This window comes from Vanessa tameamea, chromosome 5 (genome assembly GCF_037043105.1).
Source record: "Vanessa tameamea isolate UH-Manoa-2023 chromosome 5, ilVanTame1 primary haplotype, whole genome shotgun sequence".
Taxonomy (NCBI): domain Eukaryota; kingdom Metazoa; phylum Arthropoda; class Insecta; order Lepidoptera; family Nymphalidae; genus Vanessa; species Vanessa tameamea.
This window is the reverse complement of record NC_087313.1, coordinates 8,059,818-8,087,779: the sequence shown is the minus strand read 5'-3', so window position 1 is coordinate 8,087,779 and position 27,962 is coordinate 8,059,818. Positions and strand designations below refer to the sequence as shown.

Sequence of the window (27,962 nt, the reverse complement as noted above, 5' to 3'; positions counted from 1 at the left end):
TACTAAGAAGGCATCTATGACAACACATGATTACGCATATATGAGTACGTATGGTACATATAAGGCAAAAACCTATAATGTCAGTTTGATGCCAAAAGGTCGTGACTAAGTGCGAAGCTTTTGGATCTGACGTCATACAATGTTGTTGACCCAAGTAGGTACGAAGCAATCAGCAATGGTCACATTCCTTTTCTTTCTATCAGAACGTTCGAAGGTGTAAATGAGAAAACAAATTTCGATTTTTATCAAATATAGTACAATGTCAAGATAAAATCGATTACTTCAGTACCCTTATATTAATCATTATTATTTTAGGATTTGTCATTGGACGTTATTAGTTTAAGCTAATTTTATATATCAAATCGGTTGGTGTCACCGAAATAAAACTCTTGGTTTCAAAATGTGTACCTGATAAAATTGAATGCGCATTGAATCAACAAAAGCGGCGGCTACGTAATTAGCGACATCACCTCCGCCCCGTGGTGTAAACAAGCCATGATGTCATGTTCATGTTGTTGACCCAACCGCTATGTGAGCCGACATTCGTTTTTTGAATACATTTTACGATATGAACACTTATAATATACAAATAACCTTTATTAATAAGAAAATCATAATAATACCATTTTATAAAATTAGTTTTCAATTATTTATTTTTAATGTTCGACAGAAAGTCTAAAATGTTTTAGTTTAACGAAATGAAATTAATTAGTTCCGACGTTTCATAATTATGAATTTAGATTTATAAACTTTTTACGATTATTTTTTCCCCGAATTGTCTAAACCGTAATTTATGTAATCGCAAAACATGAAATTAATGGCAATATAGAACAAATAACTGCACTGAATCGCGCTAACAAAATTGATAGTTTTTTAAGTACACTTTTTTAAGTACAGCTAATAAATTGATCTGAAATGCAAAATGACTTCCCACAAATACAGCAAACGAATTAGATAATAAAATCTCATTGTAATAATTTTTTCACTGCACCATTTAAAATAAACGTAATTTTTTTTATTATTTAAATTTTAGGAAAATGCCAAAACGATATATTGGGCTAGCAACACCATTACATGGGAAGTAGGAGATGGGTTAACGGAACGGATTCAAGCGAATTGACACTTGTGTGACGTTTTAGATACTTATTAAAAAGTTAAAATAACAAAAGAATTTTTTAATGTAACATAATAAAACACTTACCTCGCCAATGTACTCTTCAACTTAACGACGCCATTTGCTGTACTAGTCGTTTGAGAGACAATTTCACGTTGAACAGTTTCGGCTTGCTTTAGCGTCGATGCTTGAGGTAATTCACACATGAGAGGTTCCATTCTACAGGGAATGGATGCCCTCTTCGGGGGAGTTGTCCGCGGGTATGTGTGATGTCGGGAAGAACTAGCAGATTGTTCGCTGCATCTTGACTTCGGTAGCGTCCTAGCGCACAAAACTGTGGCTGCATTCTTTAAATGCGTACGAAATCTATTATTACTTTGGGTGCTCAATATTGCACCCTCCATTTTTTAACACTTTTAGGAATCACTTCACTTAGTGTATGTTCGTATCCATTGTTTCTATTTTCACTGCACTTGTCCAAAGTATTAATATTATAAAGCACTATTCATTTTAAACTGTATTTTTTATTATTTTATGCAAACAAACTCGATTATGTGCTGCAAAAAAAAATGAAATAATAAGAATTGCTAAATATTGTTATAAATAAAAAAAACCGAGAATGAATCTGCAAAAACTGATAAAATCGTAATCGTGCTATATAATTACATTGTACTTTATATATTTATTACGTAATATAATAAATAACTTTAATTTCTAAATAATATTAGATAAACTTTATCTCTAGTCTACTTAACAGGTCGCTCGACTGCATTTCAGTAATAGTCGATTTGACAATGAACAATATCATTTTGCAGCACTGCCTCAAATCTAGAACGGGTATGTACTCTTATAGATCCGCTAGTTGATTTAACTAATTGTAAGATCTACATTACATAAAGATGGAGCTAATCTTGGACGACTTATACAAAATTGGTAAGGCAGGTTTTAGTTTTAAATATTTCATTTAGATTTGCGGAAGGCTTTTAGGACACGGGCGAAGCGGTCAGCGGAGGTGCGGTGGGGGCAAAGCGTAGGCGCGCTGACATCACCGTCGAAGCCGCTCTTACATCAGCGGCTGGCAGCTGCCTCCCACCGCCTGACGCCTGCGCGCCCGCGCCCCTTCTGCCACTAAGACACATCGTGACAGAAGGCTGGCGTTGAACGAACGCCAAAACCTTCGATTTTCTTTTAAAATAGTATTGATAATATTTTGTCATTAGACAAAGTATGTAATAGGCAAATTGAACACATTAATTTATTTAGATAACTCATTATGTCACAGTACCTGTTACTTTGATATAATCCAAATGTCAATATGCACAGCGTAACACAATGATCGTAGTTAGAGAAACAAAGGTTATAGACGAACTTGTAAGTGCAACAAAACAATTTATCACCGCCCACGTTCATTCAAACGACAATGCGAGATCATTGTCGACACATTCTGTTCGGGAACGGTCAATAAAGATATTATTATAGATCTGCAGTCTCTTTATTTGATTTAGTTATCAGTTTTATTATCAGCAATAACGAAGAGAACGATTACAGTTTATTTTTATATCGCAATCGTTATAAATAAATAATTTATGATTTCATTTAAAACATGTATTTTTACTAGCAGTCCACTAGCTTGAAATCTCGATACATTATAGTATTGAAACCCGTTCTGCATTAAAATTAAAAACTGTTATTATTTATATCACTTACAGATATAAACATTTAACATTCAATAAATAATTATAACAACCTGATAATCGTTGCTGGTGATCAGTACCATAATATTAGCAGTTATTTAATGAGCACAACTAAACGCAGCTTAGAAACCGGTACCAAGAGATCAAGGACGAATATCGCCCACAGTACATCTGTAATTATGCCTACCAGTTACTCGATTTCATGTCAGTTAACTCATAATTGTCCTAATTGGTTTCCTTTAATAATATAACGACCGCTTCTGTACACGGCCTATTTCTTACTTAGTGACATCACACATGGAGAAGTCACATAAATGGTTCTTAATAGTATCATTAGTAGCAACTAGCGAGTTAACAAAATATATAATTTTAACCTTATATTTATAATCATATTTTAGATAGATTGTACGCTATAATCACAAAAACTACCAAATTTAAATAATTACTTTTGAGTTAAAAAGCCCGTTTATTGAGCAAGACTACATGTTTTCACTACGACCATAAGGAGCGGGATAGTTTACTAATATGAGAAGCATATATATAATACAAAGTTAGCGCAGACCGTATATTTTTTTAATTGCACGAACATTTTTGAAGTACGATAAACTGCGTATCTATTTTAATGAAAAACCACTATAAGCTGCCGAATTTTATAGTTTAACGATTTTAATAGTATATCGAACGAAACAGGGGTAAATTGTGGCGAAACAGTGGCGAAAAGAGGAGTGTCCTATATTTCTCACGACAATGATATTAAACTGATTTATCAATCACAGAGCGGCGGATGCTCCGCGGTGTCGGTGGCCGACGCGTCCGTGGGCGGAGGGTCCCAGTTTCACCACTGAATGTATATAATATAAACATTAAACCACTGATAAATCTTAACACTGAAGTCATGTATATATTTTAATATGTCGTAATCAAAACAAGAAAAATTTGGATTTACTATATAAAAAAAATTGTAAAGGCCAAATTGTAAAATCTGACAGATGTAATAATGTGTAAATAATACCGCCAATAATGATAGTAATATTTACATGGAGTTTTACAAAGTGTAAGGCATATTTTTGTTTATAACTTTTTGGATACATTTATGTAAGTAGTCAATTATAATAACAAAAAATGTTTTGCTTGCGTTAATATTGTTATGTTTAGAAATCGTTATTAGGTACTCCCTATTTTAAAACAAAATTAACGCAGATACAGCCGCGAATCACAGGAAGTAAAGAATAAGACAAATGAAATGACATGTCACATGTCACATCTCACAGACTCTATATGCAAAACTATGGAAAAAAAAAATTATCAATATTTTCTCGGAACGTTTATCTAGATCCAGCCGCATCTTGCGATTAGTTAAAGGTCGTGAACGAGGATATGGTGATCGAAGTCGTGCATCCATGTGCTTACATAACAAACATATCTTTGTTTCGATCGGCATATTGAAAATTTGAATTAAGAAAATCTAAGTGCAAATTAATTTATATATGTAGGTACGTTAAATCGAGAGTCGAGCAATAAAATATGTGCGGTTCAGATTAGCGTATCAAGGATTCATTCATTTATTATTTATTATTATTATAAGGAGAAGTGACAATTACAGTGTGATGGTTTCTTAAGATGCGTTCAAATAAAATATAGGATTTATAAATCTTGAAATAGTTTGGAAATTTAATTTAGATGTTAATGGTGAGGACCTAATATATACATTTTCGTTTTAATTTAGGAGTGACGCATATTTAACCCAGCATAGTCATATCGTTGGCAGTATAATATTTGGCACAAGGTTTTTATTTATTTTGAGAATCAGGCCTAAAATAAAAAAAAAAAAAAAAAACATTTTTAAAAATTTCGTCGATACTTAGAAAGTTTTTTAACTGTTGCAAAGTAACAAGTCCACGACAAAAAAAAACAATTGCTAACGGTAACTTCGACTGGTCATGCAACTAACATAAGATCATCGCTGTATAAAAACCGTTGACTAAATAACCCGAGCAAGTTTGAAAGTACGCATCTCAAGGTATGTGATAATTTGAGACCTATTCACAAAAGATGCGAGAACTCAAATGTCCGTTAGTGAATAATAGATAGAGGCCAACGGTTTAGACGTATCGATTGTACTCTCATCTCGAACGAGTTCAAGACATCCTGGCACCAGTGTGCTCGCTAGATATACGTATCCTGTTGAAGACATGATGGTAATAGTCGTTTACTATTGTATATTTTGTGTGAACTCATGAACCTCACGTTTTTATAGAACTTATTTAAATATCTTTTGATATCTATGATGACTATGATGAAAGATGAAAATATACTTCAATAAACTTAACTTATAAAGTAAAGTTTTGTCATATCATGATATTAGTTGTAGTATTATTGCCAATGTTCACCAAATAAGACCTTATTAATGTTCTGCCTATTCGTGCCTACAATGACATCATCAGCTACATCTCGAAAGAAATATACTATACATAGTATAATATCTATATTTATCATATGATATCTATCAAATATCGTATAGGGAAAAACCAAATAAATCGTAGTGTACACACTCACTTATATATTCTTATCGTATATATATACCTACTCGCTTTAAATAATTTAAAAATATTACTATTAAAATTAAAAAATAAACCAATGTCAATATCTTAACAAAAATCTATTACATATAGAAAAAAAAAAGATAATAATTTAGAATTCAGAATTAATGTTACCTACTGCCCTCTCATCGACCCCGGAAATAACTAAGAATTTATTGTATCAGATTAAATTCCCACAATAACAAATGTCTTATGTTAACCACACAAGTTAAGAATGTGACATTCGTCTTGTTGACATCCTGGTAGTTTTAATTAAAAGGTATCATTCATTTGATTTTACTCTCTCGAAATTACCTAATATTTATATTGGATTAGATACTTTACGGTGTCGTGATATCTTAATGAGCGATCTGGAACTTTATCAAAAACTTAGTTAATAAAAGAATTGCTGTTTATGTTATTTTTACGAAATGAATAACTCTCTTTCATGTTACAGGCTCATAAAATCCATTGGGTTATATCATTTGACCTCGTCGGATTTAGTAAATTTTAAAACTAAATTATTAAACACATTTTATAAACATATTATATTAATAACATCATTTAAAATTAAACCTCGTAGACTGGAATTGATATAAAATAAACATAATACTAAGATATAAATTCATCTGAAGGAAATATTTTAGTTCTCTGACATATTTATCTAATTTAAAAAATATTGTGTATATTTGTATATTGATATGTGGGTATGTAAAAGTTTTTTATAAAAATAAATGAATAAAAATCATAAAATAATGTTGCCGAGTGTTCGTAGTCCTTTTCAAAACAGACCTCTCTCTAAGAATAAGTACAAAAGTAGTAATTATAGCTAGTTTGTGTATACTCTCATTGTCTTTATGTAAATAATTGATAAAAAGGTATTATTAGGTTTCTGTTTGGTTATTTCTGTTAGAATTTTCATTCCGATCCGGCGGTAGCTTTCCTTTTAATATAATGCTAGATAACGATTCAGTATAACATGGTAATAACCTAAGAGAAGATTTTGATTTGTTTGCGGATATACTGATGGTAACATGTAATACTTTAGTCACATATCACACAAAACAAATTCATTTATATGTCGTATTTATTTTATATAAGTACAACTCCACGGTATATGTACACAATAAGATATCAATAATCCTATTGTATTCAATTTTATCGTCAGTTTTTACGTTTGATATACCTTTGGTTCAGTTTTCAAGCAAACCAGTTAAAATAAATACTGGAGGGCGATACAGCAAACAACCTTGAAGTATCTTTCAACATTAGCATAACCGCTGTAATCTCTAAAAAAACAATTTCTATCGTAAAATTATTACATGATCATTTTATGCTGTATCTATATAGGTATATTAGTTGAGCAGTTAATCGGAAGCAAATACATAGTTATCAAATATTAAAACTTTAGAAACAATGTAACCAAAAGACAGACGGGCATGACCGTACTTGAACCTTAGAAATGCTAGAATCCTCAAAGTATACTTTATGTAATATTTATTTCGCTGTCGTCGGAAAATTTTTGCTTAGTTGCCAGGTAACGTAACTCACAGCGGATACTATTAATTCATCTTCTCTCTCTAATCAATCTCTGAATAACACGAACGTGATAAACGTATGATGAAAAATTGTAGAACGTAACAACCAAAGGCTTAACTTAGAATCAGAATCGTTTCAATTCTAAATTATAACGATAAATTCAAAATATTTTAATTATGTTTTCGATACAATAACGACACGATTACGAAGGAATGTAAAGGAAACTAGACTATGAATAATATAATAAATGTAATTTAACCTTATAGGAATCAAACAAGTTGAAATGATTTAATAAGAACAGGAATTTTATAGGAAATAGCCGTTGACTATTATACATGTAAACTTACATTACGTCCTTAAAATGTCAATTACATATATAGCACGACACGATTTTACGATTTACATATCCCTCCTCGATACTCGATAACGTTCGGAGAAGACGCAAAGGGTCCACGCCAACCACGCGATATCGGTATAACTTGAATTTTAGTCACCTGTTTACAATTTAGTGGCAACCTTCCATTGCTAACACCATGATCGTATAGTTCACACAACGTCACTGTAAATAAACGGACGTGATTGTTAAATTAGCATTTCTATTATTACTGTTAGGCGGACTGTACCACGCTGCGGCGGCGGTCGCGCAGCACTGATGACTGACGAACGATAGCGCGTGCTCGACCCTATACCTCCTACCTCGACATCTCTGACGAAACAGAGAAACGCTACATTATCGTTCGTTCTAAGCTGAGTTTACTTACAGAAATTGTGAACTTATTCACGACAAGTCAACTTGGTACGAGGCGCACAATATTGGCTTGACACTGATAACAGGTACATAATATACCTTCTCGTTTCACTCGTAAGTACACAGATGTACATATGACGGGTAAACAAACGCGTACAAATTAAAGTATCGTGTAGGAGGACAGTTCATGATATATTTACAACTGATCTCGGTTTTACTTTGAGAACATAATAATATATTTCGAAGCATTTATACAAACCTGTATTAATATAAGAGAGACGCAAAGGTAGCTACATAACGCCAGTCACGTACAATTCGGAGGAGGTTCAGCATAGCATAGCATAGTTTTAAATTAGTATTATTATTAAGTCGCAGGTTTATTCCAATAAATGTCAAAGACCTTACGGTGATAGGAAAGGTCTTAACGCACCTCCACGTTTTAAACGATTAAATATCTAAAAATAACTTTTTAATTCTTACATAATGCCACAAGAAAAAATTTAATCGTGTTTACACTATACATAGTTACATGCTTTTATTTTAAATAATTTATTTATTAAATAGAATAAAGCATAGTTCCGTATATTTTTTATAAAATGAAAGTTAATTTTTCATTATATAAATGTTTTTTTATTTTTAGCGTTTCCATATTTTGTAAATGTTCAATTACGATTTATATTTTATATTTTATCACTAAAAAAATCCCTAAAGTGTTATGATAAAAAATACACGGAGATTTTTTGAAAGATTTATGTTAATCACATTTGTATGTATAATGTTTATTTTAACTACGTGTCCTTTAATCAAATTGGTCTAGTTTTGAGACCTCAAAGAGTAGGAAGCTTTTTTATGTTATGATTTTATATTAATTATCCAATACAAAACTATCTAATAGATCATTTAAACGACTTGCTCTGATAAAATAATATATTATAATATTATAAATCCCGCTTCAAGATACAGAAAGATAATGCGCGTTCATCGTCCAAGACGTTCAATACATCGCGTGAGGCAAGTTTTCGACTTGGAACAATGACCAAAATAAAGTTGATTGCGGGGAGCTCGCTGCGATATTTTGGCAAGTCGGTCTGTGCGAGTCGCGAGCGCCCGATGATGGCATCGCCGTGGAGGATCGTGACGTCACCGCGCATTTTCCAAACGTGGCCGCCAGACGAAAATAGTCCCCGCCCCACCACAGGCCCCTTACACCGTCACCGACAAAATTAGCGAGCGGAGTCGGCCCGAAGCGGACAGCCTTCGTAGTCAGATGTTTGACAACCATCCACTTGCATATCCGACACTTTTTAGTTTATACTTAGCCTTGAACATTGGCACAAAACCTATTTAATACCGTACTTAATAAATATGTATGCAAAAAACTACGCAAAATTATTCAACAAGGGAACGCACTGTTGTCTCGGAACGCTGAGCTAGTTCTGTATTTTCTTAGTAACTGTAATATTTACTATTTTCAAACTTTTTTTTCCACAAATTTAATAGTTTATTATATTTATATATATTGTTTTAATAACAGGTGTCAGCTAATTTAAATAAAACCAAAGCTATTAAAATTATTTTTGTTGTGTTTTGTGTAAATAAAATGTATTAGCAATGTGTATAAATTTCGTGTTAGCTAAGCTTCCTGCCAGTTCTTTTTGAAATACATTCCATACATACAAGCAGAGGAAGCTTTACGTTAAAAAACTTAATTTAAAATTACTTGTAAAAACTTAACTTACTCTGAATAAAAATGAATGGATTTTGATGTTTTGTTAACATTTGTTAACAGGTACATCATGAAAAAATTAAGAAATATTTCTAAGAACCTTTCACATTTCTGATGACTGATGAGCATACCTAACTCAAATCTAGAAACTCAGGGAGGTAAAGTGCCACCTTATCCCACCGGTGCCGGTGTTCAAATAATAATCGTAAAATAAATTTAGTTTTAAATGTGATTTTTATTTTTGTACATCATCATAAATTCTTACCCAAACCACCAAAAAAAAGTCAACAGGCAAAATACATAAGAGATTTTCAGTTGAGATCTTTGACTATGAATCTTCGATCTTCAATTCCCTGGTAGAATAATAATAAAATCAATCCATAAATATTTTTTTTGGTTGGTAGCTATTGAAGAGCTTTTATCATAACATATTTATTATAATCCTTCACGTACACAGCGTTTCGAGCAGTTCAAATTATTACGATCGAATTTCGACCACTGGATGAACACTAGTTGACAATTGACATAATAGTCCAGTCATCTTAGTAGATTCACCTCGGAATTCGAGATACCCGGCTATAAACGAAGGTCACAAAATCGATGTTTTGCCTTTTGTTAAGGGCTGCCGCGTACACCTTTTTTCGCGTACATATTTCTAGGTTTTAGGGTGTCAAAATAAAAGTTTATAGCCGAATATCTCGAATTCTGAAATTGGTACTTACCTAATTTTGCCTAAGACGACTTGACTATAAATGAAATTTGACAAATATCATTCGGAGCCGCGCTATGGGGTTTTTCTGAGCCGAGATGGCCAATTTGTTAGAACGGTTGCATCTAGACCGATGGTTGCGTGTTCAATCCCAAGCAAGCATCGTTGAATTTTCATATACAAAATTTCCGTTTATAATGCATCTCATGCTCGGCGGTAAATGAGATCGTGGGGAAACTATGTGTCTAATTTTATTAAAAATTATGCCATGTGTGTATCCACCAACCTGAATTGGATCAGTGTAGTGAAATAAGCTCTAAACCTTCTCAAAGTAGAGGAGAGCAGGAGGCCTTAGCCCAGCAGTGTTAAGTTTACAGGCATATACTTTATGAAGTTTTGTGGTTAAGATGTCTTAATATGAGCACAATCCAGTGTACATTTTTAAAAAGTTAGTTAAGTTAGCAGCCTTTACATATATATATCCCATTAAATTGTATATTTTACTAATAAATTGTTGGTGTTTATGATTTTAATAATTATTGAAATATTACGGTTCGTATTACCATAAAGCGGACGAAAAAAACTCGTCGCCAACATGTCGAGCATCCATTGATAAATAGCTTAACTAAAAAAAATTCAGTTGCACAAATTGTATATTAATTTAAATAATATCCTTTTCTGTAGTCTCTCTCTCCCTCAAAATATATTGTCACTATACACTTTCAAGGCGATTATTTTTCTATAACTATGGTATTGATTGGCATCTATTTCAATAACTATTTTCCTTGACGCTTCATCAAAAATGCATCTACCGTGATCACGAGGTGATTGCTTCTTAAAACTAGGGTAGCATTTAAATAGAAGTATTTTTAACTAAAAATTAACACATAAATAGATGATAAATTATCTTTATTTTACATGGTAGTAGGGCATTGCGCAGTAGCCCGTCTGGATAGGTAGCACTCATTCATCAGATATTCTACCGCCAAACAGCAGTACTAAGTATTTTTGTGTTCCAGGTTAAAGGGTAAGTAAGGCAGTGTGACTACATTCACAAGGGACATAACATCTTAGTTTCCAAGGTTGGTCGCACATTGGCGATGCAAGGAATAATTAATATCTTACAACGCCATTGTCTTAGGGCGGTGTTCAACACTTACCATCAGGGGCCACCTGACCATTTGATCGTCCGTCTACCTATATCATAAAAAAAAAGAAAAAAGTTGTATTTAATTCTCCAACTTCAAATGTTTAAGTACCTATTACGTTTTAGAATACTTTTATATTAATAGTAGGAATGTTAATGAACAAATCGATAATATAAGATCTTGGCATTGTTATATACATATATGTAAGGTGCTGTTCATTGCATTGCCAATTACTCTTCATACCGAAACACAGGAATGCACAGCACCGTTATTAGACGGCAGTAAAACTAGTAGTGAGCAAGTTTTACTTTGAGAGACGCACACTGGACTCCTATTAATAACTAAATTATCGAATAATTATTATCACATCCTAAACATTAACTTTACAAGTTACAAGATATGTTGAACCAGTTTTGGTCTATCCAAGAAATGTATTAAATCGTAGTAGTGTTATTAATACTTTTTGAATGTTACGTTGTAGAAACCCTTAAGCATGTGAGTGATTTAAAAAAAATTAAAGACATTGAAGGAAACATCACGAGGATGAACTTTATTGCAGCAACTTCTTAACGGAATGAAAGGAAGTCTTTATAGAGCTGTAGCGAGACGTTCGTGTTCGGCTGTTTTTTCCATAAATTAACAAATAAATTCCCAAGATCAAATCGTATCACACACTATCAGAATAACGTAATTATCAATGATTTATTTTTTTATTTGTTTTTGCACAAAGCAAAATTAGCTATCCGGAATATTTAGTTTAACATGCGCTAATAACAATGGTAGTCGTGAAGCTAATGTGTTGATTAAAACCATTTTGGCCTTTTATTAGTTATTTATCATTCATTCGTTTGTTTTTTTCAATGATTGGTAATTAATTAAAGGCGCAAAAAGCGAATCGAAACGTCAAAACGATCACTCACGATAAAATGTTATCGACCTTGACTCCTGACAGCTCACACCAGATGCTACTTTCCGGAAGTCCATATTTGTCGATGACAAAAACTTGATTTAAACAACTCCGACGATGCCGATGTCAAATGACTATAGTTAGGTAGGTATATACTTTATCCGATAAATAATAATATTCATTGTTGTTTTAACTATCAATTTAAATATCAATATGTATGTGATTCTATTCTATTTCATATTTTTGATAAAGCATAATATTCCTAGTAAAATATTCGTTTTCAACAATTTCAAATGGGAATACTTTATCGTTGCTGTAACTAAAACGAAGACAAATAATACATATAGCGCTAGGCCCAGATAAGATAGCGAATCTGTAAACAGTTTGTATTTCAGTATGTTTTACAATATTCAGCGTTCACGAAAGCGTCTTGCAAGACCATTCATTGCTGAAAACGCGTGCGACATTCAATCGGTTCCGAGAAATCCGTCCGTGTTTCCTGGAAGCGCTACTATTGGCGCACACACGTTTAAATCGTGTACGTACAGCACACCGTCGCCCACGGCCCTGATAACACACAGCCGTGACGAGACGTATCGGTACTCTCATTAACGAACTCATATTGCGTGCCCGGCTCGGTTTACATGTAATCAAACAATTGCTCTACAGAAGTTATGATGATATAGTTAAAGACACGACTAGAGGAATGGAACAAAGATTAAATCGCGTTTACGCACTACACACTGTCTTATTGCTGTGTATTACCGCGAATATAATACATTTCGGCTGGTTTTTATCCCAAAAACATGATGGTACCTAATTGAACTGTTATTGACTCTTGAAGCATATCCATCACAATATTATGTAAAACATGGATTTGTGTTATTGCTCTTACTCTTCCAGAAACTTCTCCACCGATTCATGAGGAAGAGTGTTACGAATCGACATACAAACGTATAATAAATATCACTTGAATACTATTTCGGCTGGTATTCGCGTTATATTTTACGCGTGACATAATTTAATTTAAACACAATTAATTACATACTATTTACGCAATAAATTGTAAATCATATCACATGTTATGTAACAACAAAATTACGAATTTTAAACGATTTGACGATGTTCCAAAGTTGATGTGTAGGTAATAAGTTACTTTAAATAAAGTATTAAAGTGCATGGGCGATTAAACATACTTACTGTCTTCTCCTTTCAAAATGTCAATTTAACTATGACAGAAAAGAAAAATCAACGTTAAAGTAAAAATCGGCAAACAACGGCTATAGATAATAATTAAGGCCGTAAATTATAATTTACGGTAATAGATGAGAATTTACCATCTAGTACTTAAATATTTCAAAGGCAAAATTAATAAACTATAAGTCACAGAAACACGAAAATTAGCGAAAACATTCGTTAATGCATGTATTTATAATGTGTCGAAATTATGATTTTAAGTGGTTCTGTACTGTACAATTTTCAACTTTAACCTTTTTCTTTTTAACTTAACGCGATCGAAACTATTCGTTTTAGAGTCAGTATTTAAATAAAAAGAAACTTTAACTATTTTTTTATTTATTTATTATAATGAAAATCGCTTTAATCGCAGTAATTTATTTATGCACATTTTTTCATTTATTATATTATAGATAAGTAGTTGGATTTTTTTTCGGTTTAACTACTTATTTAATTAGCTAATTATTTAATTAGAACTTACTTATTTTATGAAATTATCACATGCAGTAAAGCTCCGAGAAAATAAAAACTAAAGTCCCCGGCCTATTTTTATGTATTATCAATTTAGTAAGTCAATAATTTGATTAGAAGACTCACTTGGTGAGGCTGGAGGTAGCTTCGTAGCCCGTGGCGGCGGCGGCCCGGCGCTCCGCAGCCGCGTCCACCATGCCTCTGCATCACCGCGTGCATCACTGACTGATCACCACCACCGCACCTCCACTACCACACTCACACGCACATACATTACATTATAAACAACCCTGCGACCGTTCGATACCTGATCTAAGAACTCGATATTCGTATAAAATGTCAGTTTTCAACACCTATGGATTGCAATCGCACAGACTTGTGGTTTTCTGTCATTAGAACGAAGAAACCCGTTTGTACCTGTAACAAGGAAATTGCTTTAGAAGCGTCGATTTAGGTGTAGCACAAATTGTTTTAAATTTACTAGAATTATCCTTTAGTATTTAATTGTTTATTCGAATTACTATATATACAATTAATTAGAATTAGAGAGCCAGAATATTAACTACGATTCATATCATATTTAGTTGTAATTATTTGTATTGAAAATTACATATAATTTGACACAACGTTAACTTAAATTTCATTGACCTTAAAAATCATTTTTTGATTATTTTTATCAATGCTGTATGTACTGTATGTACTGTTATACTGTTGTATATATGTATATACTGTTATTCGTAAAACCGCTTACTGTTCTTTGTATACATGCTCAGATTTTAGAGGAAAAAAAAACCACTTGAATTAATTAAGCTTTAGAGCCTCTCGTAGGAGAACGACTTTATCAGTGTTCTTTTTTAAAAACAAAAGGTCAGTTCAATTATAAAATTAAATTTCACCGAATATGACTTGTTTGATAGAATCTTTATTTACCTGACGCATTTGTACCAGCTTTTTATTATAAAATTCATTAAATCAACCGATTTAAATCCTCTTTGGGAAATTCGACGCAATTTTGAGTAATTACAAAATGAAAATAGCGAAGCGTGTTTGTTATTATTTAAAAACTTAACGAAATACATTTTACAAACTTAACAACATTTTAATGTGTCAGTTTTTTTCGTGTTTTAATTGATTTTAAATATTTTTATAATTATTACTACTTAAGTATTCGTTTTTGCTTCTAATTTTAAACATATTTTTGGCAATGCTCGGCCGTGTCCGGTTTTTTTAAAGCACGTGTGGTAACTATCTTAATTATAGTTTAATTGTAAATATTAAAAAATAACAATGTTTCAGGACATGTTTTTACACTACATAATTGTTTCTTAATTTTATTTTTTTATTTTTAAACAGTTTTATCCAACTAATAGATCAGAAATTTTACTCCTGGCGACAATAATTCCAGTAAATATTTTTTGTTTGTCTGATATTCTTTTACAGACATTTGATTTTACGGACATAAGTTATACAATGAATAAATAGTAAAAATATTTTCTTTTTTTTTTAAATAAATATTGGTGATTAAATATCATAATTCTACAGATTAATAAAGTAATAAGATCATTTTTTTATATATAATAAAAAGAAAAATATTATAAAATACATTAAGTTATAATAAACTACTACAGAATAAATCAAATAAACATAGTAATAATAGTAATAATGCCAAAAAGTCATTAAATTATACACAAAAAAAAATCGATTTTATTAAATTTAAAACATAATAATTATAAAGATGTATTTTTAAATTCATATTATATAATAATAAATATAATATTAAAGAAAATATTTTTAGGCAATTTTGTTATATGTTTGTAATTCGATATTATATTCTAGTGAGGCGATTATATACAGTAAAATAATTTATATTAAATATATGGTGCCTTTAAGTAAATATTTTTTATTATATTTTTTATTTAAGCAATATATGCTTCAAAAAAAATCTATACCTACTCTGTCCATTTCATACACCTAACCTACAAATTTATGGATAGTATTTAGGACATTTTAACATTATAAATAAAAAATTTAAGGAAATAGGACTATACTGTAATACCCTAGTTCCTGCTAAGTAAACGAACAAAATTATATGAAATAAAATCGATTTGATTTCATCTCAATTTAAATGTTTGTTAAAATAATAATATTGATTCAATCTTCTATTAAGAAGTACCTAATTGATAATTCGGTGCTTACATTAAACTTTTATAACAAAGGCACTTGGCATAATAATGGGTATTTAAAATACATTTATATTCTGTTAAATCTTTGCACTGACGTTTATATTTTAATAAATAGTAGTATTTAGTACAGGCCATTTATTGAATCATTTTATGTCGGTATTTTTAAATTTTACTAAATATGTATATGAAAATCTTAAGCGTGTACTAATTTAAGATTTAAATATATATATGCCATTTACTACGCACTACGATATTAACGAAATCTCTGTCTCACTAATCATAGCAAATGGCAATCGCAATGATGTTCACAACAGAATATTGTACTATACCTACAGTATTATGAGATCATCGATACAGCAAATAAATTTAAATATGACTCACCCGTTTATATACTAGCTACAGAAAGACCGTGTAGGTTATCATTATCACAGTACATACAACACACACGTCATAGATAGCACACATTACAATATTATTCAAGAGGTCAGAGACTTAAATGTAATAATGCTATTGTTATAGTGCAAAGACATTCTCTTAAATAAAAGAGATTACTCGAAAGACAAAATATAAATAAATCTTAACGTTTCATGAGACAGGAATAGAGAGAAACAACAAAAAATATAGTCATGTTCCAATTTCTGTATTGAATTTCTGTAAATCATACAACTACTGCCATCTATGAACTTTTTAAAGAAACTCTTCAATCCATATCCGTACATTCATACCCAACCAGATGTGCTTAGTGCGCAATTTGGTAATTTTCTCAATGTTTCAGATTTTTGATAGGTACCATAGAAATAGTTTAGTATTTAGCCCAATCAGAAGCCATGGAAAAGAGTTTGGATGTCCGCTGATTGGTGCGAATATTGTTTATGGAATTACCAAATAGAAAAGTTTACTACGTTGATTTTGACAATTCCTTTGACATTAATGTTATGCTTGTAATGAAGTCAAACTTTAATTTACTATTTTTTATTACGAAATTGGCACGCATATATTTTTCAAGTTTACTGAGTTTATTTTGATTTAAAAATAGTATTGAATTCAATTTTCTTATAGCTATTTAGTACTATAAAAAATTATTTTTAAAATAACAATGACTACCCGACAAGTATATTGCGTGCTTGCGACGAACAACCAAAGAACAACCTTTGTGACAATGTCTGCATCTGTTGACTAAAATTTGAAACCTAATAAGCTTTTAACAAGGTCAACAGTTTTCATCAACTCGCAGTCGACAAAAATAATTAATAATCAGTACGTGGTCTGAGAATTGGTGTAATCAATCTGTCTTTATTTAAGATAAAAGTGTTAGTGTCCGCGAAAATGATCTGTACTTTGTTTTTCGCAATCACAACGTTACATGAACATGGATGACCTAAAATGCGAATATGTAAAGAAAAAAAGATGCTTTAAATTGTCTTTAAAAGTGCTTGTTAAAAAATATGATGCAGGTCGGTACATCGATTATCGACAATCAAACGTAATAGTACTATCGTTTAATAGTTAGTGAGTGTCTCAGCATCAAAAGTGAAAATGTGATGTGTCAAACCGATTGTTTACTTCACGACGGACAGGTGACGGTGAGCGGATTGTAGAAGTGGTACGTGAGGGCTGCGGGAGGCGGGCGGTATGTCGGGCCGTTCGAGTCCCGTAAACGGCGGCTATGATGCTGCTGAGCCCGCTATGAGGCTCTCTGTCCGCAAGGACCTGTTTCCCGATATTCATCTACCTAAAATAGGTTCCGACTCTGACTCAGATACGGCACAAGATGAGCTAGAAAGCGTTTCTTGTGTTAAATTAGAGACAGATTTTGAACAGAGCATCGACGATATTGCTCATCAAAGGATGCAGGTCGTCAACGGAGCACTGCCGTCCCCGACACGGCCTCGCCACAGAAAACATAAGCAGCACTCCAGACGCCATACAGATCATTCAACTCTTAATGGATGTCTTCCTAAAGAGAGAAAAAGGAAAAAAAGTTCTCATAATTCTCATAAAAGGACGCACACCTCTAATAGTTTAGTGTCTATGGTGAAAGGTGGTAAAAACTTAAACTTAGTAAGTAGTAGTGAGTGCCAGGGAGATGAAGAAGCCGAGGATGAAGAGGAAGAAGAAGAAGAAAGTGAAAGTTCAGATGATGAAGTGCTAAAGCGTAGTGTAAAGTTACCGTTAATTAATTTGCCACGACAGAGTGGCAAACCTTACAGTCATGAACTTAGTCAATTATCAACAAAAAAGAGTAAGTCAAAGGAATCTTCAAAGGAACAAAGGACTCATATAGTAATACCTTGTAGTGGTAAACCTCGTTCCATGTTGGGGCTCTGTAGTTCCCGTAGCAAAAAGAAATCTAAGAAGTCTGATTGTACACCCACATATCGAAGTCAGATAGTGGATACAAAAACTAAAATAAAGATTAAGATTAGAAGGACAAGTGTTCAAGAAATGGTAAGTGTTTTCTTTTATAAGAATTTACAACTACATATTACGTATTGGAAAACCCTGAAGAATATAGTAATAAATCTGATGTAATATGTCAAAAAGGAGCATTCTCTTGTAAGTTTTATAGTGTAACTGTGTTTCACAGTACACTATGACATCAAAATTAATACAAACTTAAATTGAAGTAATCTAGCCTTAGGTTCCACTGATAATATAGATATAATAATCATAAAATGCTAATGACAATGCATTTTTGCTAATAAGTTCCCTGTTCCTTGTGCTTGTTTTTAATCAGGTGTAAGCTATATAAGATTATGGTCGATTATTAGCCTATATAGTTTAGCTACTAACTATTTGACAAAAAAAAAGAAAGATAAAGAGAGAAAGAGAAAATATTTTAAATTAATTTATTTTTATATCATCTAAGTGGTAGATCTATTCATGTTACCAAATTATATTTTTAATAAATCACTTATACAGATAAAGGGCAGTGAACTTTTCTTTAGAAGAAATTAAATTGAATGATTTCACTAGATATTTTATGTTGTTTATTTGTTTATACAATATACAATGGAAATTCTCAGGAGGAACTTAAGAATCGCTATTGTCATTAGCTAATTTGTGAAAATTTTCATTAATTACATTTGAAATCAAAATATTAAGTATTCAAGAAGGCTCATAAAATAATTTTTGAATAGAACACCTATACTATCCTCTTAAAACAATCTCCCACAGAAATTCCTGAGATTATTCTATGTATTGGTGCGGTGTGGTTGATTGGTAAATAACTGTAATTTATAATTTCTATGAGGGATGCAGGATATGTACATATGAAGTAATCTAAGTCAGATCAACATTGATGAACTAGAAAATAATATTTTAACCATACAACAAATTATTACTTAAAATCTCAACATCTACAAAAAACTTGTCAAGGGCATGTACTCATAAAAAGTCTCCATCAACTGTTGTTTTATATAAAATAAATGTACATTATTCTCATATAAAAAATAAACAAAATAGTAATAGTGTCTAACTATTTTGTATTTCTGTTTATCCTCAATGTTACTTTCACTTATGATTTTATAATACCTTTAAGAGTTTTTACAGTACAAACACAATTATTCTTGTTAATGATGTGTTAAGTTTCAATAGGCTATGAAATATAACTCAACTATTAATAGTAGAATGTAAATATAAAAGAATTGCAAATGTGTATTGAATTTAATCAACAGATTATTTAAACTTTATTTGGTAGGCAAAGTAGTGGTTTCAAAATATCTACTTTCCAATTTATTTTATGCATGTAAAAAAAATAAAAAACTTATATTTTATGTATGTCATATAGATTATACCATTAATTAAATGAATAATCTATATAGAAGATTCTTGGATAACTTATCTGTTTCAGATGTCCTTCTTCTGAAGTATATCTAAATTTATTATTCTAAAAAAATATCATTGTCAAAAACTTTGAATAGTGTAGTGATATTTGAATGAATACATTGAACTGTTAAACACTATTTATATCATACAATAATTATGATATCTATAACAAGTAATTGTTATTGTTGGTTTGACATAGTTACCTAAAAATTTAATTTTGAATTAAAAAGGGAAACAAATATAAATAAAATATTATCAATTGATTTAGGACTACTAGTACTTTTATCACTATATTAGTATTAATTATATAATATGTGTTACGAAATAACTGATAACAACAAGTTAAAAAAAAAAAAAATTTTTTCAGGTAACACCTACACCAACTTCCATAGCGGATATTGGGCAAAGAAAATCGAAAAAGAAGAGAGCAGCATCACCAATCGCCAGTGCTAGCTCTGGTGAAGAATATGATCCTTCTAGGGGAGACACTGCGGCTGCTATGAGCGTTGCTGCGATAAAACCAAGGCAACCCCGCCCTAAGGCTAAGAAATCTAACAATAATAACTCCAAAACTATAGGTATGTTGTGGTCCCTTAGAAACTTTGAATTGTTTGTATGGGTTTTTTTACCTGAAAAAACTGACATTAGTTTTAATATCAAAAATCTTACTGGTATCTTTGTGATTCATTAATCCTATTAATAAATTGAAAAAGCATTGTATTTTATGGAAAAAAATATATTATGATATTTTGTCATGTAATGTTATTAATCACTTTAAAGTAAACTATAAAAATATTTTTATATCAATGTTATTGCAGATAAAGCTCAAAAGACTGAGAGAAATAGAAGTAGCACAACAGTTAGTAAGGAAAATGGACCTCAAAGTCCATGGGCATATTCCATGCCTGAGGAGATTTTAGCAAAAATATTTGAATATGTTGTTCAGCAAGGCACGCTACCAACTATCATTAGGTAAGATAACTCTCAACTTATTAAAAGATGTATTTATAGAATATTCTTTGTATTTGTTTTTAATATAAAAAATATATATTACATTATCTTATTTCAGATTGGGTAGAGTATGTCAATTATGGCACAGTGTCAGTTGTAGGCCAGAACTCTGGAAGAATGTGGACCTTTCGCAACATACTGTTGAAAAATGTAAAACAGACTACAAACTGGTCTGGCTTCTTGAAAATCGCTTAACACAATGCCAGAGTTTAAATATTGGTAAGGAGAATGGTATATAATTATATAGGCATGTCTTATATTATTATTTTTAGATGTTTTTAAAGTAGTGTCCTGCAATTTTATTGTATTAGAATGGAACATTTTTTCTTTAAGTTTCGTATCAAATAACGATAATACAAGTATTTATAAAATTCGTTTACTATATGCAACTTTTAAAAAGTTGAGTTAATGATGAAGAAATCTTGCTCAAGACCATGCTGAGGTCAAGTACAATAAGCATACATTTCTTAATTGGGTATAGCTCTGGCTGGATACTTAAATGGAGACCTTATTATCTGAAATATTATGAATAGCATAATAATAGCAAAAAAAATAGTAACTGTTATTAATCTGTCTAAATAAGTAATTCTAAAGTATTTTTTTTTTTAATTATATAAGCATAATTAAAAACTCTCAATAGTTGTGCCATAATAGCCACCCGATTGAAATAATCACTTTGAAGTTAACATCTTTTTTTATTTTATTTTAGGCTGAGAGAACAGAGAGATTGAAAAAACAAAAATAATTAAATTATTTGATATAATTACAGAAAATTACAGAAACTTTTGTCACAAGTGCATGTTGAAAACATAAATGGCCAATTTTCTTTTTCTTGTGGGATGTACTCTATATTTCACGGCAATATACAATGATTTGGAAAACTTATCCTAATGTCGATTTAGTATCAGTTTTATATTATTTTTATATAACATAAATGAAGTCAAGTTTATTATGTTATTTCAGCTCAGTGGAAAGTGTGCAACGTGTCCTGGGTGCTAGCGTGCGTAGTGGACTACTGCCCAGGACTGGTGGAGCTTAGCGTGGCAGGCTGGAGCCGCATCACGCCCGAGCAACTCTATGACTTAGTGCAGGGTTTGCCCAACTTGCAACGCCTCGATCTCTCTCTAACGGTATATATATAAAAAAAACATTTTGTATCTGCCCAACCCGACTTCGATAAAAGTTGTTCGCCCAACGCCATTAATTTTGTTTGTGCATTGATAGTCAGTCAGGACAATGGGTTTTTATAATAGGGAAATAATATAGATAACACTATTTATAGTTAATTTTTCAAATTTGACAATGTTGTATATCTACACTGTTTATATCATATAACTCTTTAATTGTGTCTGTTTGCTACTTCATTAGCTAATGTTTTTTTACAAAATAAATAAGATATATTTATTCGAAACGTGATTATAAAAAGGGTCATACGGCCAAATAAAATGTAATTATATTTTGTATGTATATAAATGTAATATATTAACTGCCTTGTTGGTTTAGTGACTAAAAATAAGAAAATTGATGGAATAGAGTGCACTTGTTCGTACAGTCTTATGTAAAATAATATATAGTGTGCTATTTATTGACAATAATTAGCAGAACATAAACACCATCACATAATATACATTATATATGTTTGGTGATGGGAGATATAACTCATTGCTAGTAGCCAGATTAATAAATAGGAAGCTTCTAATTGCATTGTAACGTCAATAAGTCAAAGCACCTCACCATAGACTATAATATTGCCAACAGTCCGAAACCGGAGGATCGAGTACCTGTTTGTCGGCGGCATCGATGGCTCGTATTGCGACGAACTTTGGCGTTCGTCTTACGCACCTGACTTTAGCAAATAACAAGTTCTCTGCATTACCGCAGATACTCTCTTCTGTTGCTGTAAGTTACATTCAATTTCTTAGCTGCACTTAAATGTTCAAGTATCCTTGAATAAAAGTATAATGATTGTATACGTTTTGATTTACAGACCCATTGTCCTAATCTGGAAGTACTGGATATATCAGGCGCTTTGGCTACGTCGCATCCGGCGCCCATTCCGTTGGAAGCTTTACAGAAAGGTTGCCCTAAAATGAGAGTCTTCAGAGCAGCCAACGCTCAATTAGTACTCGCCTCTGCGACAACTTCACAGCAGGTAAAGCCTCCTTAAGATTAAGATGACGTTTATATATTAATCAAACAACTGCTTGAACAAAAGTAGAAAAAAAATATTTCAGATTAATAAATTGTACTTTATTTCATGGCATACATCTACTAATACATATACAGGTATTTAATAATCCATTAATATAGTTACAAAGATTATACAACTTAAAGTAAAGTAACAGCCTGGAAATGTATCACTGCTGGGCTGGGGCTTCCTCTTCTTTTTTCATCCACACTCGAGACGTGTGTTGATATCACTGCGGTGTACGAGTCGAGTCATAAACAGAAATTATAGCATATGAACATTCAAAGAAGCTCGCCCAGGTCTGAGGTGGGAATCATCGGTTAGGATTGACGTGTTTACTCGGCTCAAATGTGGCATGTGTGGCGTCGGCAGCTGGAGGCGGGCTGGTCGCAGCTGGAGGAGGTGTCCATCGCCAGCAGCGCGGCGGCGGAGCGCACGGCGGTGGGCGAGTACCGGCTGGGCGACGACGCGCTGGCGCGGCTGGTGCGCGCCGCCACGCGCCTGCGCCTGCTGGACCTGCGCGGCCTGCAGCGCCTCACGGACTCCGGCCTCGTGCGCGTGCCCGCCTGGGACCTGCAGCACCTCTTCCTGGGAGGTAAGTCACTACTTTCTGTCTCTAGACGTTTTAGATTCTTCTAGAATACCTCACTTAGTGAGAAATTATTGTATATTAAGTCGAATCAAAATATGCTGTATTCGAGTAGGCTTTTACGGGCACTATTGAATTTACAGAATTGTAAACTTAAAGCTACCACTGGCTCAGATTTTTACGAGAAGAGCCAACGAGTGACTCAGGAGTAATTTCTGTTTCCCAACATTTGAAAAATAAAGTTATATCAATACAATGCAATTAGATTTCAAAAAGTACTAGCTGCTTTTTATCATCTATTTTATCTTGTATTGAATAAGATGCCTTATTAATTAATGTTTCTTTAACTAACAATTTTGATTTATCAAGGAGCAAAGTTAAAATATCTGCAGAATTTTACTATTGAATCGAACACCTTACCCCAGGAAAGTTTATTTGATTTTGCGGAGTTGGAAACTTCACGTTATATTATCCTCACTACTGTTAATGAGTGTCACCTATTCTATCAAAATTATCAATATAATATTTTGTTCAAAACATACCGAAATATAATAATGCAAAAATGATAGACGTAAAATTATATACATCCTTTTTGTTCTGTTAGGTTGCAATGTTTTGCGTCAAACAAACGCGTGCCTCGAACTGATCTGCGAGAAGTGGTCGCACAGTCTTCTAGAGTTGGACTTATCTTGGGCCTCCGCTGCAAAAGTACTACACGATGCTGTATCCGCGCTCGCAGATTCACCAAACAGCAAACTAAGGTACTATTTGAAGACTATTATTTCGTTACTGGTTTTTTTATTTTCAAAGATATATAACTAATGTTTACCTAACTATTATTTTTTCATTTCAGAATACTCAACTTGTGTGGATCATCTGTGTCTTACGAAGCTGTGAAAAAAGTTTTACTGAAATGTCCTCATATAGAATCTTTAAATCTCAGTTCATGTCGAGCTTTACCAAGAGGTATGAAACGACTTTATACCGGACAAGAACTTCAGGACCTCAAAGATAGCTTAGATCCAGAAAAAGCAAAACTTAAAGACAGTAAAAGTGACGAATCCAAAAAGAAAAAATCGAAAGTGTCCGTTTCTAAACCTGAAGATGATGCAAATAATGACATTCCTGAAAGTTCTGGTAGCAAATCAGATATTAAATCTCCAGAAAAGTCTTCCCAGTGTGTGTTTCAAGAGCCAAAAAGTATATCTGATCCTGGTACGAGGGTATCTGAGAAACGAATTTCTTCAGAAATCCAAACAATGTCTACTTCCAGCGGTAAAGTTTTAGAAAAAACAAAAAATAATTTAGAAAATGTTATGGAAAATACGCTAATTCCAAAAGGCTCAACTACTCCAAATCTTTCGAGTCCTCTTGCTCAATCAAAGCCTGATTCTTCATGTACTCCTAGGTCAGATTCTAAGACTGACTTGGGAAGTCCACACTTTAGTCCCGTCCAAAAACCCGATAGTCAAATACCTAGTAGTCCCGATGTTCAACCTGAATCAATAAAAAGTAATCATTCTTGGAATTTAGGTCAGTTCAAAGGTACTCCAACCCATAAGTCTGAAGCAAGTCCACTTAACAGGCTAGAAAGCCATACCAAGATTAGACATAGCAAAGTAATAGAGCAGTGTAGTCCAACAACTTCTCTAGAAAATAAACCTAGTCCAGAAACGTTATCATTAAAGCAACAAGATATAAAAAATCCTAATACTTGGAATTATGGTAGCTACAGTCCCATGCCAAGACAGGAAACTCAATTTTCTTCTCAAAGAAGTCCATATTCAGCTCAACCGAGTCCTGCTCAACCAAGTCCATATTCAACACAGCCCAGTCCCTATTCTACACAGCCTAGTCCATATTCTTCGCAGCCTAGTCCTTACTCTGCGCAACCAAGTCCAGACACAAGTCAAATTGTTAAACCAGATATGCAAAAAACTGGGGCTTGGAATACTGGCAATTATAGTCCAATGCCTACTAAACATCACGCTCCATTTTCTCCTCATCCTTCAACTCATACCAGTCCCGATGCTGGCCTTGGAATGAAAAGTGACAGTCTTCGAAATAATCCTAATAAAACGCCAGGTCAATACAGTCCAATGTCACGACAACAACATCACAGCCCATATTCTCCACGACCCAGTGTGGAGAATAGTTATAACAAAAAGAGTCCGGGAGTGGGCAAGTACAGCCCTATGATGCGCCCAGACTGCCATTTGCCCAGTCCTGATGGCGGTCTTACGTCAAGACCCCATTTAAGTGGAAGAACACAGGACGTGTATGGCCGCTCAGTGCCTAAAGTACCCGAAATTACTCCAAATATCCCACCGCCTGAAATACCAAATTCATGGGGATTTAATCATATGAGCAATCCAACATCTGCAATGGAGTCCTTAGTATGGGGTGGATCTTCGTTCAATGCGGAGCCAACGCAATCTCCTCTACAATCGCGCGTCGACAACATACCTACAATGTTGAACACGCCACCACCGCAGCCATGGAATGAATTATCACCTTTTGACAGTGCTATAAGAAGACATAACGATGTAAGTGATCCATGGACCTTAGGTCAGTTTAGAGTAGAACCGCCTAATCAAGTACACAACAATTTTGTGGAGCAAAATATAAGCTTTGAATCGTTAAGTGCCCATATAGGACATCAGTCACATGTGCTACAGAGTTATCTAGACGATGGTTTTAATGAAACTTCACGCGTGGACTGACGATCCCAATTGTCTGCACCGTCTTACCCCTCGAACGAATTTTCAATTCTCGATAGGATCCCTTTCACAATACCTGTTGAGACTTCTTCACGGAGAAAGTTTGGGTGATGTAATTATAGTTTTGAACAATTATTGTTAGTAATTGTAAATAAGATTATCTAGCTAGTTATAAGTGTAAGGAAGCTAGAAATGCATTCAAATTATTTTGCAGCCCATAGTTTATGAGAGATACAGATTAATTATATTAGTAAATTACTAATTACTAATAGTAATTAGTAAATACTTCATTCAAGATAGATATTGTTGTTTTAAATTACAGCGCTAGGTGCATAAACATGTGCTTAGCTGGAAGTAGAGAATTTAAAATAGTCAAACTGAAATATATGATACCTACATAGCCAATTATTACACAACCATTATTGTTTTTAAAAATGAAATAATATTTCTGATCTGGAAACTCAACGAAAATATTATTTGTTGTATTGTTCATATCGCCTTAATATCTTTAAAGAATGAAATGTTTATTTAAAAACAATGTATATATAATGAGTGTTATAATACTGGCTATGGTTATTTGTTTTTTTGTATATAAATTGGTCTTATGAAAAGCAATAACAATAGAAATAAAAGAATCAAATGTGCAAATTCGCAGTTAACAAATTAAAAAAATCAAATGAGTATATATTATACAATATCAAATAAATACCAAATATTGATGTCCTAAATAGCTCAATACATTTATATCATTTAAAAAAAACAAAACGACATTCCTTTCTATGCTGATTTATATCTAGATTCAGAAAAAAACTAATCAATTTTAAAGATATAATATGATCATTGAAACTGAACGCTTCCTGGTTTTTTCTGAAACCATACTTTGACAATGCGTACATAACGAATGATTGGAAATGCAGCTATTATTGATGCAATGTTGCTAATATTAACATTTGACATATACAGTTATTAAGTTTTTATTTAACACTATCAGTATCCTATCGGATTTGTCAACTGGGAGCATGTTTTCAATTTCAATTATTTTAATAAAATCTACCTTATGTTCTGTACCTTAATTATTAAAAATGTATTTCAAAGGTTCGTCGTATCTATCTGTGTAACTCGGCGAATTACCTCAGTTATCATTGCTTGATAAAATTTGCAATCATTGTAATACTGATCTACCTGTAATATTTTAAATTAAAAGTTATATTTTTGTGACAAATTTTCAATGAAATATAATAATTATCTTCGCTGTCAATGTTAAATCTCAATATTGTACGGAACATCCGGTTTGCGAGTCGACTTCGAACTTCACATTTTTTTTATTTCTTAGTCAATAGTCGGAATCAAGACAGAAAAATATTTAATCTATGTGATGCAAATGCAGGTTTTTTATATTTTTATAAACAATTTGTTAAAATACGATATTATCATTTTGTTCTTATGATAATATCAAGAAGATTAAATTTCTATCTACCAGTAATCATCAATCCATGTAATAGAACTATTTTGATAATTAAATCAATTGCATTTATAATTTTGACACAAATATTTTTTAGATCAGTTGTAGTC

The 27,962-nt window shown here is 32.4% G+C and overlaps 2 protein-coding genes across 8 annotated transcripts in view; one reads left to right on the top strand and one right to left on the bottom strand.

Annotated features, from left to right (window-relative positions):
• LOC113392315 (uncharacterized) overlaps positions 1–16,714 on the bottom strand; it is a 56,575-nt gene extending 39,861 nt beyond the window's left edge. For 2 of the 7 annotated variants that reach the window (XM_026628679.2, XM_064220890.1), the window contains exons 1-2: positions 7,299–7,593; positions 1,202–1,671 (exon numbers count right to left, since the gene is read on the bottom strand). In XM_026628679.2, coding sequence (XP_026484464.1) covers positions 1,202–1,518 — 317 coding nt within the window. In that variant the 5' untranslated portion in view covers positions 1,519–1,671; positions 7,299–7,593. The other 5 variants (XM_026628682.2, XM_026628678.2, XM_026628677.2 and 2 more) reach the window with 5 other exon arrangements.
• A 431-nt stretch (positions 16,715–17,145) lies between these two features.
• On the top strand, positions 17,146–26,639 carry LOC113392250 (uncharacterized). The gene is made up of 10 exons (XM_026628573.2): positions 17,146–18,502; positions 20,250–20,460; positions 20,701–20,854; positions 20,952–21,112; positions 21,857–22,023; positions 22,652–22,792; positions 22,881–23,045; positions 23,454–23,676; positions 24,275–24,431; positions 24,524–26,639. The coding sequence occupies exons 1-10, from the start codon at positions 17,687–17,689 to the stop codon at positions 26,391–26,393; spliced, it is 4,065 nt and encodes a 1,354-aa protein (XP_026484358.2). The 5' UTR covers positions 17,146–17,686; the 3' UTR covers positions 26,394–26,639.
• The last annotated feature ends 1,323 nt before the right edge of the window (positions 26,640–27,962 follow it).

Bases quoted from the DNA above. Each gene is read 5' to 3' on its own strand.
- LOC113392250 (XM_026628573.2), top strand. From the start codon at position 17,687: ATGTCGGGCCGTTCGAGTCCCGTAAACGGCGGCTATGATGCTGCTGAG. The intron at 23,677-24,274 runs GTAAGTCACTAC...TTGTTCTGTTAG, and splicing joins GCAGCACCTCTTCCTGGGAG to GTTGCAATGTTTTGCGTCAA. The intron at 24,432-24,523 runs GTACTATTTGAA...TTTTCATTTCAG, and splicing joins TCACCAAACAGCAAACTAAG to AATACTCAACTTGTGTGGAT.